This window comes from Uranotaenia lowii, chromosome 2, assembly GCF_029784155.1.
Source record: "Uranotaenia lowii strain MFRU-FL chromosome 2, ASM2978415v1, whole genome shotgun sequence".
Lineage (NCBI taxonomy): Eukaryota > Metazoa > Arthropoda > Insecta > Diptera > Culicidae > Uranotaenia > Uranotaenia lowii.
In genome coordinates, this window is record NC_073692.1 from 288,327,665 (window position 1) to 288,343,036 (window position 15,372).

Here is a 15,372-nt window from a genome sequence, read left to right on the forward strand (position 1 = left end):
GATGGCTCGCTTGAAAACTGATTTCGAAAAGCAATTGCAGTGGAAGCTGAAACGTCAAACTACGTTCGACTCCACGCGGGACTTTGATCAAATCATTAGCGAGCGTGATAATTTACGGGAGCTTTCGTCGACTTTGCGCAATGTGCTCGGTGAGCTGGTTAAATATGTTTCGATATGTGAGGATGATTTGAATAACACAGTGTTCGATGAGCTTCAAAAGCATGGAATTCTTCCGGAAAGTGAACTGCCGGATGTATCGACGTTAGATTTAAACGTATCGGATGTGTCAACGTTTTCGACAAGAAAGTTCCTTAAATTCACACCGGATGTGTCTGGTTTAATTTCCATCATTGAAGATCCTTCGTTTGTGGAGTTTGTGTCCAAGGATGCTGGACAACACGAAAAATTTAATCAGTCTCTCAATCTTGAAGAGTGTTTGGACAAATTACGATGTGAGGCGGTACAGATTTTGAAACTATCTGAACGACTCGTGAAAAAGCCGGAATCTAAGGACGAAGATCTGGACAAAGTTTCCGAGAAAAGTGATAGCTGCGAAGAAGAAGACGGTCTGAAACGTGGAACCGTTAAGAAAGAGAACGCTAGCACCCGATCACTGGACCACGCCATGGGGCGTAAAAATTCTGCTTCAGAGAATAATCAAAATAGTACCACTAGTCTTCCAACGGATCTGGCCGCGGTGCAATCCAGCGGTGAGCTGCACATTTTGATACACGAGCTTAGAAATGAAAAGCAGCTGCTGGAGAACAAACTGGCTGATACCTTAAGTAAACATAACAACTTGGTGGTTGAGCTTAACAAGACAAAAAATCATTTGTTGGAAATCAACAGCCAGCGGGTTGAATTTAGGGAAGGGTACGGCACAAACGCACTGCTTCCTTGTGCCCAGAAACCTCCCAATAGCTTTATCGAACTGCAAGATAAGGCGAAAGCATTTCTGGAAAGCGTTTCCCCCGATAACACCCTGGACCACAGTGCAAATTTGCTGCAACTGGTAGAGGACTTCTGCCGGGAGGGCGAACGGTACCTGGAGGATGGAAAACGAGACAAGATGGACCTGCAGGCACAGGCAAGTAGATTTTTTTATTCGTCGTACATACTGTAGATCAAACTTTTTTTTTTAATTTTAAATTTGTACATTGAGATTTTGAATTATCGTCATTTGAGAAATCTTGAGTCAACCTATTTTTTCGTTTAAGAAAGAACTCAGGTTCTCCAGCTTTGTTAGCTTTTATTGTTTGTGTGCTTTTATTGTTTGACAACAATGATTGTATAATATGAATTGTGTCGTCCTTTCCTTTTTTAATTATACCCGTGGTCAGAGACACATATGTAATTCAAATAATTTTAACTCTGAACATGATTTTATAAAACATACATTAACTGACTTTAAAAACATATTTCCTTCTTTCCATTTACCTTTCAATCCGACCGCTGGACCTTCATCCTAACGCTTTCTCTCGTTGCGTACCATCATTTATCTCACCGTTAAACCCGTGCTTGCAAATAAAAATAAACGCTTCATACCCTTGCAACGACAAAACAAATCCTTCCCGGGGGGCGAATGTGTCCACTGCAGATTGATGCCGCTGACAAGCAACTCAAAATGACACGCCAGTTCCTGGATGAACAGGCCGTCGAACGTGAACAGGAACGTGACGAGTTTGTGAAGGAGATTGAGAAGCTCAAGGTGCAACTACGTGAAAAGGATAAGGATAAAGTGAACTTTGAACGAGTTACGAAAGAGGTATGTGAGCAATGCAAATCGATTGAATCAGTAATACTCACGACGGCACATGACACGGTTTTCATATGTACAGCTTTTCTTCTCAATAATTTGAACAACACCTTTCTCAGAACCACGCACTAACGTATGGAAACTCAGTAGATTCAAACGACACAAGTAATTGCCTCTTACAGACTCAATCTCAATAGTTTTGGTTTCCTCATTTTAGATTACTTATTTTCTAGGGAAATTATTTTCTTTTTTTCTTGAATTTTCAAATAAAATTTTCCATTATTACAATAAAATACAAAATGTGGAAACCAAATTCCCTGTACAACTAAACTTGGGAAAACCGGCTCAGGTGTAGTAAATTCTGAAAACTAACAAATTTGATATCCTTTCTTTCTCCAATAAATGCTTTCACTTTTCATGCACCGTATGGAATAACCGACGCACCTTGCAACAACGACCGCAAATGTGTACCAACTTTTACCTCACCTCGGCTTTTCGGCTGTATACTTCCAAATACTTTCCGCATATCCGCAAATACTGCAAACGGAAATCAATCTTCGTTCATTATCACATGTCATTTTTACGCAACCCGCACCCCAACACCTACCATCATCATCATCATTATTGTACACAACCATTTTGCCGCTGGTTATCATTTGAAACTCTATTATAAATACACCTGTTTCTTGTATTATTAGGATGGATTTTTGTGTGACAATTGTAGTTGTGATAGAGATGTACAGGCGATTATCGGAAAAGTAAGTGTAGACTTTGTTTTTATTTTGATTTTATTGCTTTTCGTATACTTTTTTTTCGTAGTTGTTGGTTGGCTTTGTAGATTATTACGATTTATTGCTGCGTGCTGTGCTTCTAAAGGATTAATTAGCTACGCTATGGTGTTTGCACATATGGGGGCATAGGTTTATGTTATTTTGTTGATGGTATAAATTATCTGTGGTATAAATATCATTGCGAGTTAACCGTACTGTGCAGATCTCTTTGAACTGAACAAATGATTTTGATTTGATACGTCTATTTAAAGGTTAAATTACATTTTAGGAGTGTTTAAATTCTGAATATTTCAATCTGTCCGCCATAAATTTTTCACGAAAATAATCTTTATGAAAGTTTGTGGGAAAAAAGGCTCTGTTAGGTATATACGAGCCCTTGCTCATGTTCTTTAAAATTTTATTGGTGTAGGTAGGTAGTATTTAGACATTCATTAACTCTTCAAGTACTCCTCATTCTAAATTTTTATTTATATAAGGTTCTTTATATAAGGTTTATATAAGGTTCTGTTGCGGAACAGATGACAATTTTGTTGTGCACGGCCATTGGTACACTTGATTTTTGAATGTTTCTATTGCCGCGCACGGAAAGTATTCTAGTATTTATCAGCAGTGAAACTTAGAGAACTTCTTCGGAATTTTACAAAGGTTACATAAGATTCACAAGCAAGTTTTCCAATCAATGTTTTCCTTCACATAACCGGCTGAAAAAACACAATTTTTGAAACAGTGTCAGAAGAAACGATTATCTAAAAAAAATTGCTACAAAGTGTTGGAAATTTGAGGTTAGATAGCGATTCGGATCTGTTTAGTTTTAGTTGGTCAGTTTCCTCGTGGATTTTCAGATAGCTCGCCGAATTTGTGATGATTTATCGAAATCGGGACCGAAAACATTGTTCGAATATATATTTCGGCAAAATAATGCTTTGTAAAAATGGCGCCTCAAACTTATTTTGCACTAGACTAGTTTCACAAAACAATGACGACAAATCGGTATTTGATGAGGGAATCTTGAAAATCCTTACCTGTTAATAATCGCAATGAGCCTGAGAGCCATGTAAACTGCATTTTAAACTGTTTTTATACCTTATTCACTGTTTAAACCAAATTAAGAAAATAATGTGAATTTGTGTTTAGGGTTGGTACCTTCGAAAGCAATAAAAAAGAGCGATGAAAGAATACATTTATTAAAGGTCTTTTTTTCTGTTATGCAGAGATAGCTATATTCAAGTATTCTGAACATAACTTCAAACTTCGTTTTTCTTGGAAGCATAACTAAATTGTTTTGAATTCCTTACATGTATGTATTGAGAATTTCACTCATTAAAAGTTCTATTATGTTAAAGAACTCATGAAATAACTGGTTCGATAGAAATACTCAAATTTGTATGTGCTTCTAGCACTTGGCGCCGCGTACAATGATTTTATTACGTTTGTTTATCCAATCAAACAACTTCAATTTCAAATGAGTAAACTAACAAAAGGCCAAAATTAGAGAATCATTGAGAAGTTGTTAGAATGACTATGATGTTAATTCTTCTTATATCAGGTTTTAAATTTGTCCTTTTCTTGTTCTTTTATTTCTTTAACATTCTAACTGATTCTGGAACTTTAATATAAAGTCGTTGTAGAAATTTATTATTGTTTTATGAAACAATCAGAAAAGCTAGCTAGTTTGGTCAGAGGAGTTAATGTATTAAAATTAAGCACCACATAATCTTTATATGTATATATGGATGGAAATACGAGATAGTTCTAGGAAATCTAAGCAAAATTTTTTTTAGATATTTTACTTTAAAAAAGAGCCGTGTTAGAAAATGAAAAAATTAAAAATAATGACAACAAATATGGCTTTCAGTTTTAGCAGGTAATAAATATACTACATCGCACTTGTCAAAAGTGTTTCCTGATCATATCCTTTATCCCACACTCCCAAAACACTTTTTTTTTGCTAGGATGCAGAGGTAACCTCGGTCCTAAAGCACAAATTTGATTCTTTCATCCCTTTCTATATTTTTCCTACCTATCAATTGACTACTAGGACGTGGCCGGCGCCGTTATTGATGGTTAAAGAGAGAGTATCAGTTTTGTGTATTGAGAGTGAGTCGCTAATCCCAAGCATCGTTCTTTTGACCTTTGCGCAAAATTGATAGCCTCGGTCAATCACGGAGTAGCAACCATTGGCGATGTGGAATTCTTTCTACTGAGCCACGCCTGCGATCATGGTGCTCGAAATGCATTTATTTAAAAAAAAACAATTAACAAAGTTCATATCATTAAATAACAATCAGAATCAGGAAAAACCATTTCAATGAATTCCATTTTGTAAAAAAATTAACAGAGCATTTCGGGTACAATCATTCAGGTGGATGTGAGTAGTCAATCAAGCTAAGCTAAGCTAAGCTAAGCTTATTCACTGTTTAAACCAAATTAAGAAGCGCGCGGCCATTGGTACACTTGTGAGCGGCGATTGGAACAAGCATCATAAGCGTGCGCGGCCATTGGTACACCAACACTTTTTATAAATTCGCGTTTTTTGTGACGTTACAATGAAAAATCCCTCACTTCAAAATTTTTCCCTGAAAGAACGTAAGTTTTACTAGGTGTCAGTGCTTTTCTTTTCGGAATCGCACAAAAAACGATTTTTGTACGGCACAGAGAACATTCATCATAGCTTAAATGCACGGCCATTGGGTCCTTCACGGTAGGTTCATAAAATTTTGATCCGGGATTTCAAAGGCTTTTTATAAATATGATTAAAACTCTCTTCACTAAGCTACTTTTGTTGTGTCATAAATGTGCAGATCGGCCAGTAGCTTTATGCGTCCACACGGTTCGGCGGCTGGAATACGAAAGAGCATGAACCACCTCGGAGCTCACGCTTGTTAGCTGTCATGACATACTTATACTGTCATGACGTATTTATACTGTTGATGCATGACACACGTCATCATCTACCCAGGGGTGTGCTGAGTACACACATCTCCCTTCCCGTCCCAAGAATGAAAAGATTTATATTAGAATACTTGTTTCGAAATCTCATAATTCATATCGATATTACACACTTTCATAATATTCGTAATTGATAAGTTACATCAAGACCCACTAACAGCTCACATGTAGTCTTGTAAATACTCTCACGATGCTTTTTTTTTCTGTACTTCACACGTCATCTACCGGGTTCTGTAGACCTTATCGTACATATCTGTCAATTTGCTTGCGAAAGGAAATCCCTCCTTTTTGTCCAGACTGACAATACTTTCATGACATACTTATACTGTCATGACGTATTTATACTGTTGATGCATGACACACGTCATCATCTACCCAGGGGTGTGCTGAGTACACACAATAAATATTACAATTTTTTTCCAAATTTTATCTCTTACTTGTTGATTATTACAGGTTCAACTTTTTGAGAATTATGGGTGAAAATTTGATAAAATCATGTCATTTTTATCCTAGAAAAACCTGGGTGGAATTAGAGACTCTAATACACCCCATGCTTTTCTAGAAAAAAAAAAATGACCCCAGGTTCGAGTTTAGAACCCCAATTGATACGAAATCAGCAATTTAATGTATGTTGTGTGCTAATATTGTTTGATTCTTTCCTAAATTGCTTAATTCCTTTCTAACTTCTAAAATTCTCATCTCAGACTGAAAAACCAGGATACTAGATTGTTTTAACATCGTCCTAAAATGCGCCTTTTTGTTATTTCCCAGCGAACATAAAATCGCATTAAAAATGATAGCTTTAGTCGTTGATAACGTGAACGATCGTAAAAATGGCTACTTAAATTCGGTATAAATTGGCTATTATAAAAAGTCCGCCATGTTTTTAAATTTGTTCTGTAGAGGCGAATCTACCAAGCAAGCCTCTCTAATAAAATAAACTAAACTAAATTTGTTCTCCCGCGTGGGATTCAAGTGAGAAAACAACCTAGTTGTTCTCTCTGCGACTAGCAGTGCAATCAAATTGTTAAAAATCAGATGATTCATTTGGAACAGTGGTTTTCACTCACTCACCGCCCCCTTTTGCAAAATTTTCGAGCTCAACGTCCCCCTGGAAAAATAAAAAAAAATTAAGAAAAATATTATCTGGATTGTTGAAAAACCAATAGCTTTTGGCTTTATGTTGTAGTTAGACTAAACTTAAAATTCATTCCAATTTATATGAGGCCCTCAGAGCCAAAGGGGTAGGGGGTGGTTTAAAAATGGTCGATTTCGATTTAACAATGTCAAACGATTTTTCATATTTCAAACTATATTTCGTGATTCTTCAGATTTTTAGAATTTTTTTTACATACCATTAGGTCCTAAAGAAAAATTCATACTTTCGAAAAATATATGAAAAATGACCAAACGTGAAAACTTAAAAGCGTGTTTTCTCGAATTTGCTTTTATTCTCTTATATTCTTTTCGCACAAAGGGCCTTATATTGCTTTAAACTTACAGTAAACACTTAATTCTTTGTAGATATAGTTTTCTGGGCAATCACTTAAACTGATTTCTTAGTTTGATTTGGATTAAAATAATATTTTTTTAATTTTTATAAACAAAATTCTATATTGACTATTAATTTGATTTATAGAAAACAAACTAATTACTGTCCATCTGGTGAAATAACGTAAAAATATATAAGTTTAAATTAGATTCTAATAACTGAATTCCTAAAATGTTGCGACAACCGAATAGATTGAAAGTTTATCCATTACAAAAGGCACATTTGAATTTTTTAACCGGTTTAGATAAAAATGAACAACTAAGAACTCAAAAGAAATTCTCTTGCCTAAAAAAAATCATTCATATGTTCTTTCCTAAAACTATCACTAATTCACAGATGACACCTTTTTAAAAAGATTTTTTTCGAAGGTTTTTCTGTTTTGCAGATGTTTTGAGGCAATACATTTCAAAATTGTCCAACATTGCCATTTGAAATTAATCCTTTTTAGTATTACCCAAAATAATCTTACACAATAAGATCAACATGTAGAGCGTATACAAAATCTGAGACAATATAAAATAATCTTTTATATATATTCTTAGAAACAAAATTAAGATACTGGAACAAAAATTTGCTTGCAGATACAACAGTAACGTAATTTCAATATTTCGAATGGAATTTACTCGTTGTTATTTCGAAGCTACGTTGTTTCGTGATTTGTAAAAATGTGAATTTCGACCTCACCGCCCTCTCAGCCCTTCCAACGCCCCCCAAATTTCATAATTGAGCTCACCGCCCCCCTGGAGGCTCTCAACGCCCCTAGGGGGCGGTAGGGACCACTTTGAGTCGCACTGATTTGGAAGAATCGAGAGCAAAATTGGCTGACTACGTTCAGTTTTTATTATAAATTTAGGGTTTCAAGTATTTTTCTTCTAATTTGGATTTTTTTCTTATTATTCTTCTAATTTCGATTCTTTCTTATAATTCTTCTTATTTTGATTATACTTATTTTTAGTAATTTCCAATCGAATTCAAAAACCGGGAAAAAAAAAAATTTGACAAAAAGTTAATTTCGTTGATTAGGATTGCTGAATTTTGAATGTAAATTTATGAATTTTAATTTCTGTTTTATGTGATATTGTTTCTGAACTAGGAAACGAGATTTCGAGTTCTCCCATTTAATTTACATTTTATAAACTTATCCCGAAACACAAATTTTGAACTTTAAATTGAATTTTAGTTTTTGATTTTTTTTACCAATATACTTACTGTTTTCTTTAATTTTATTCTTTCTTATGTTTTTTCTATTTCTTCATATTTTGTCTCAAGTATCTGAATCAGAAATCACATTGAAACACTGTGATTTCTGATTCAGATACTTGAGACCAAACATATCCCAAGTAACAATTTAAGTTTTATTCCAACCTTAACAGGTCGCTTAAGACTATTTCCTAAAGCTACTTTATAAGCCAAAGCGCATTCTACGCTATTAGCACAACTACTTTAAAGTTAACATATGGCCAAAAGGGACCATTTTGTTAACGTTTTTAAAGCTTCGACCTTATAGACATAGCTTTAAGAAACCTTTCAGAGCCCTGTTCAGACTATCCACAGCTCTTTTAAAACTACGTCGTGGAATCTGATAGGAATTTTACTGTGGGATCTGTGAAATCTGATAGGAATTTTACTGTGGCAGCTGTGGAATTTAATAGAAATTTTACTGTGGGAGCTTTCTGTTCCGTTTTTTCTCGTTTTATCACTTACTCTCCCAAGCATTTGATGATAGGTAAAGATTCCATTTAAAATATTTTAAAAATATTCTCATTCTCCTTTTCAATATATCTAAGCAAGAAACTTCCTGCAACCTCAGATTTCTGGTGAAGTATATACGAAATAGCATCAAAACTTAAGCGCGCCTCAAATAAAATCAAAGTTGACCATATTTTAAGCATTTTTTAAATAAAAAAAATATAATTAAAGGAAAATATAAATTGGCTCAAATGATGCAATTTTTGTTTTACATTGAAATTCATCACCTATACAACAAATAGTACCGTCAACATTGTCAAATTGATGAAAATGTCTAGTTTTTAGTATTAAAGTATTATTTACAGCAACATGGCGTCAGTAATTTCGATTCAATTTCACAATCAACATGGCGTTCAGTAAATTAATATTGAAAATCTTAAGGCAGTTGTAAAACAGTGTTAAGATGGTTTTATGACGGTTAGAAAAATGTGGTAATAAAACAATTTCAATAAACAGTTTTTAAATGGTTTTAAGAGACCTTGAATCACAGCTTCGTTTGACGTTTCTCTAAATGGAATACACGCTCATGATGGATTTATCCATTTTTGAGAAAGAGAAGTTTTTCGCAATAAATGAAAACATTTCGATTTGTTGCTTGGCAAAAGGCATTCATGCAACTTTTTGTTTGTTTCCTTTTGACTATGAGGATGGTCAATCATCTCTCTCATAACAAATAGATATTGCTATCAAATAATCTCAAACTATTTTGGAATAGAACATTTTCTGTCATCAAAACCCTGGCCTCAAAGCTAAATAATAACCCGCATAAATGAGGATTATAACCAAATGATTTTCGAAGCGTAATAAAACGTTTAGCAAACGATAATTGAAATTTTAAAAACATTGCCTGAATCGTGAATTCCGAAATGATAAAATTTTTATTTTGTAGTTAGGTTATGTAAAACAGTTAAAAACTGTAAAAACAGTTGTATGGGAAAACAATTGGAAGCGATAAAACTTCTTTGAATACAAGGCTTCTATGCTTTCGGATGTTTCGCTTACTATTACCAGAACTGCCTTACGCCTTAAATAAATCGTTATTTTCAATGATCGGCCAATGCTAGTGGTCTTCATTCTGAATACATCATCTGAAACTTGTTGAGGCTGATTTAGAATGAGCATTTTCGCTTGTGATGAAACTCAATTTCTCCGTCTTTGCTGAGTTGAAGCCGGTTTCTGCAGTCTTCCAGAAATTTTCAAGGACGGTTTATCTGAAAATAATTTGGTTAGTTCTGGATTGGATGACGTAAATAAAGATCAACTTCGCATTGAGAGACAGAGATGGATAAATAAAACAAGTAGTTTAATAGGCGTACTTGTAAATGAATTTTCTAACACATTTATTCTTATCGAATCACAAAAACCGTTTATTCAGTGGGCTTTTATTCGAACCCTGAAAATTGAGCGAATAATGATGTGGACTGATTTGCGGTTGTTTTGAAATTTGAATGCGGATACAACAAAGTTGTTTTTATTTTTAAGATGAATTTAGCTGTGTTAATTTATATCATTTTGATAGCACGTTTTTCTCAATTTTGAGTGATAATCCTTTCAAAACAGGTTATGCTATCTCAAAAAGAGGTTAACAAGTTTAAGCGTGTATACGTTCTTCTCGATTGTCAAATCATCTGTCACTTAGTTTTATCATGCCTACATCCAATGTTCCAATAAATCAGTTTTTCAACTTGGCTTGAACGCTAGTTTTAAAAGCGCATTGAGCACATTATTAAAACCTTTACCAAAGCTCTAATAAAAACAGGAAAGTATGTGTTTTATTGAATCTTTAGCAATACTTTTGCAACTTTTTTACAACACTCTTAAGATAGTGTTTTATTCAAGTTTTAGCAAAACTTTCAGGGCTCTTTTAAAACACACGATAAATAAAGCATTTCCTATGTTACAACAAAACCGTTTTAAAAATGGGATGCCATCGAAAAGTCTTCATAAAACAATATTAAAACTCAAAAAAGCCAATTGGCTTGATCTGTGTTACTTGGGATTTGAATCCATTACTCGGTATTCTTATTCTCCTAAACCTAAATCCTAAACCTAGATTTCAGTATTTTTAATGCTAATTTTGAAATTTGTTTATCGGTTATATCGGTGAAATGTTATATTCTTTGAGAAAGAATATTTAAGAATTAAAAGGTTATAGACGGATCGAAGATTAGAATACACGGTGTCTCTGGCTGGATAAATACTGTATTCTTCTAAAATTAACATCGCTAATTTTTGCAACATTCGAAAGCTGGGCCTTTTCCCTTTCTTTTGAGCCCAAATTTGAAATAATCCGTCGCGTGGTCTAGAACATCTTTTTTTTTTGAAGATTTTTTAATGGTTTATTCGAAGGCAAAACCATACTACTCACTGTTAAAACACTTACCTTATCTTTAGCGTTATTCCAACTCCATATGTCAATTACATGATCTAATAGTAAAATTCCCCAGCTACAACTTTGTCGAAGACATAACAGTGAAACGAATTAAGGAAAAAGAGCGCTAATGTCGCAATCAGAGTGATTATTATTTCATTTGAAAATCTAATAAAACTTCTTGTCGTTCATTTTACCAAGGCAGAAATATTATCGTGGTAATCATGATCCTGACAATTTTTTTCCTATAACATTTTTGCTTGAACGCCATACGTAAAGAAGAGTAAACAAATTTTTTTTAATTCTAACTTTCAAAAATATGTCCTAGAAGTTGCCATTTTTTTCAAAAAGTTTTAAAAAATAAATTAGGATTTTTAAGCTTTCATTTAAAGGTAAAACTTTTTATATTTACTTTAATAAGAAAGAAGTAAGCTAGTTCGTTTCATCCACAAGCATGAACATTGGAGGCGTTGGTAATCATTTTTCAAATATTTAGAAATAAAAGTAAGGGATTAAGTTTACGGTTTAAATCAGATTTATTTTCTACTCTTGAAAACTGGGCAAAATTAAATATTCAAGTTTGAAACATTGTTAAAGAAGAATCTGCAATATATTTAAATAATGTTAAAAAAAAACAGTAAAGTATGTTTTCAGTAGGTTTCCCAAAAATCCAAATTTTATTATTCATTTGTGATTTTCTTCTGGTTTGTAATTGATTGAATATTCAAATTTTAATTTTGAATCCAGATTCAAAATTATGAATTTATGATCGCCTGTAATTTGAATCCCTGGTGAAAACTCTCACATTGATATTTTAATCTTGATTAACTTTACTTAATTCGGAATCTAAGTACTGCCTTTTTATCCTGAGTTCTTAATCTGAATTCCGAATTCGAAAACGATTCCCTAATCTAAGTTCTAGTTAATAATTCTTACTAATTATAAGCCAAATAATTGCGAAATTTGGATCAGAATTATTAACCAAAAATTTCATATTTAAGCTCTGAATTGTTGGCTTTCAATGTGAATTCTTTCTTCAGTTATACATTCGAAATTTAACTTTCGTATTCCGAAAGGTTGAGTTTCGAACATGAAAGTTTGAAAAGCAGAAACGAAATCCAAATAAGGATTTTCTTCCCAATGATGATCCAAACTGAAGTTCAGTTACAATGAACGGAATACAGAATCCGAATTCTTACCACAGACTTCGAATTTTAATGGTTTTTAGCAAAATTGGAACCACAAAATCCGGAATTATTCTAGCCTTTCCTTTCCAGATATTTTTCCCCAGGTCTCCGGGCCGTGGAAATTCTGGATGTTTTTTCCAATATCCGCCGATACCAAAACTATTAAATAAAAGTCATGAAGAAAAACACTTGGCTTTTTATCGAAATACATAAAATACAATTTAAAATCCTTTTTTAAATTTTCGAAAAATTGTTCACAATAATTTTGTATAATTTATTCAAAAAATTTAGACGGCAAAAAATAATTTAAATGACTAATTAAAACTTTTGTTGGATTTTGCAAATGAAATACAAAAATTCGGGCAAAATCTAGGCGATTTGGAAAGGTAATCTTATTGGAATTCGATATTCCGGACTAAATTTTTTATCGAAGATTTAGAACTTATTTTGAAAAACTGTAGTAGAATCTAATTTGGGATAAAATTTCGAAGTTTGGACTTTGGACTGAGTGGAGATTGTTACTATTGAATAGTTTTAATCGTTCATCAAAGTTTTATTTGGAATTTGGAATTTTTTGGTTTGAGAAGAACATTTTTCTTGGCATTTTTGGACCATCATGGGGAGTTATATTTAAAAAAAAAGTTAAATTTGTTAACTAAAAAATAGGAATATTTTGTGGGTAGGCGCTCTTTTAAGTGTGAACGTAAGAATTCATCATTTTAGACTTTTTTTTTATTAAAAAAAATTAAAAGAAACTGAAATCTTAACTTGCATAAACTAAGCTAAACCGCATAAATCAATCTTGATATTTCTAGGAATGAATCATCCCAGAGTATGGAAATCCCGTACAAAAAAAAAAGAAAACAAATTTTGATAGAGTTGCAATAATTTGTTTTTTTTTACTCAAAACTGTGGTCTTTTGAGCTTAAAATAGGAATTCTGTTGCTTGAAATGTTTGAACTTTACTGCTTGTCTTGCATCGCCATTTGCTTTAACGGATTTAGTAAAATGAACTGAAATCTTTTTAAACCCATGTAAAATATACATAATTTGTATAAATAAATAAATATAATAATATATATGTTTGCGTTGGAAAGGTTGTGAATATATTTAACAGCGTTTTAATTTATGAAGTTGTAAATTTTGGGAAAAGGAAAACTGTTCACTTAACTCGTATAAAGTAATATTTGGCACATACGGTTTCGGTACAACTCAGGTGAAATCTAGAGCTACATTCCTCCCGAACTTTTCTCTTTTTTATTTTATTGTAGAATACTCTCAGTTCTGAATCGCCAACGACTGTCGATGCCTGGTAGCCTTCTTTATGTTGCATTTACTATGATAATCCTTAAAGGATCGTTTATTTGTTGTGTACACTTCGCTTCGCAATACCGATGCTGTTAAATATGCCGCTGCACTTGTTAAAAATCAGGAGAATGTAACATTCTCCGGTATTTTGTAAGAACAATGAAAACCCATTTTTATTCCACCAAATTTGAACTTAGTGCTCCCATACGTGCATGACCAGAACGCAAATGAATCGTAAATGATTGATTGTAGCACCCTAGACCGGAATTTGTAAAAAAAATTAAATCCTGAATTGTATGAATATATATTGAACAGCTGGAAGCGGCCGAGCAACAGTACAAGGAACTGAGCGTTCAGATTTCCGACCGCGATGATCGAATCCGGAAGCTAGAATCGGACCTCAAAGATTCCATCGACAAAGGATTCACGCTTCGAGAAATCATTACTGAACTAGAAACCCACGTCGAAGGCAAATCGATCAACGAGCATGTCCAGGAAGCCAAAATAAAGGTTGGATTTGATGAAAATTTAAGTTGAGTTAGTGTTCTAAAATTTGTCAATTTTGCTGTTTATCTTTTATCGCAAATAGGAGCTTGAGATCTACATCGATGCGCAAGACCGTCAGAAGGAATCTTTGCATCAAGAGATGGAAAGTCTCAAGGCAGATCGAGGCTACGAGGAAAAAATCGCGAAGCTCGAGGAAGAACTTCGGCTGTCGCGGCCAAGTCTCGAGCAAAGCATGGTGCTCGAAGCTTTGACGGTTCAATTACGCGACATCGAGGAAACGTTGGAGCGCAAAACTAAGAATCTCGAAACCCTGCATTCCAACTCGGCTGCTTCGCTCGTGTGTAGCAGTCCTTCGGAAGACATATCCATGAACCAGGAAAGTCCGCTGCATAGAAAGAAATCTAGTGAAGCCAGTTCGTTGGTTGGCGAAAAACAAAATCCGCCTCCGCTGCCTGTCGATGAAGTGCAACGAATATTTGATAAACTTCATCGGCACTCGCGCATCGAAGAGGTTGCCATCAAACGCATTAACGATCTGGAGATGCAAATAGCTGGTGTGCGAGCTGAATATTCGGTAAGTGTTTTTGGACATTTTACATCCTGTTTGAATTTTCATTGGTGCGCTAATTCAGGAATCAAACAAATCATCTCGTATTTAGCAATGATACTTGGTGACCCAAAAGCCGTTTGGCAAAAAATCTGACAAAACAACATATCCTTTCAATGTATTTTTTAATGAATTTACTTACTCAAACATAAAAAAAATCATATGTAGGTATAAGTTTCACAATCCTAAGTTTTGAATTTTAAAACTACCCTGATCTCTCTTAGATTACCTTTGAATTGAAAAAAAAAACTCAATTTTTACCGGAACCCACAGTTCAAAACTGTCTCGAAGGACGAGGTAAGAAATACACTTAAAATTTTTTCATGGATAGTATGTCATTACAAAATGATTAAAAAACCATCAATCATATAAAAACAAGTGAGTTACATTTAAACTTTGTATTTAGAACTCTTTGTTGCAAACTGGGAAACGTTAAAGAGGCTAATAAAGCTATGATCATTTAGTATCCGGGAACTTTATTTCGGTGACAGACAGCTACGTGACTAGAGCTCGGATATGCAAAACTTTAGCAGTGTTGTGTTAGTTATAAAAATTACTATCTTGCCTATTTTTTTTTAAATTTTTGAATTTACGT

The 15,372-nt window shown here is 33.7% G+C and overlaps 1 protein-coding gene across 6 annotated transcripts in view; it reads left to right on the forward strand.

Annotated features, from left to right (window-relative positions):
- The window catches only part of LOC129749551 (A-kinase anchor protein 9), a 147,346-nt gene that overhangs the window by 95,143 nt on the left and 36,831 nt on the right, over positions 1-15,372 (forward strand). For 4 of the 6 annotated variants that reach the window (XM_055744552.1, XM_055744553.1, XM_055744557.1 and 1 more), the window contains 5 exons: positions 2-1,087; positions 1,598-1,765; positions 2,455-2,514; positions 13,979-14,173; positions 14,253-14,744. In XM_055744552.1, the coding sequence (XP_055600527.1) occupies positions 2-1,087; positions 1,598-1,765; positions 2,455-2,514; positions 13,979-14,173; positions 14,253-14,744 (2,001 nt within the window). The remainder of the gene's footprint in view (position 1; positions 1,088-1,597; positions 1,766-2,454; positions 2,515-13,978; positions 14,174-14,252; positions 14,745-15,372) is intronic. The other 2 variants (XM_055744554.1, XM_055744555.1) reach the window with 2 other exon arrangements.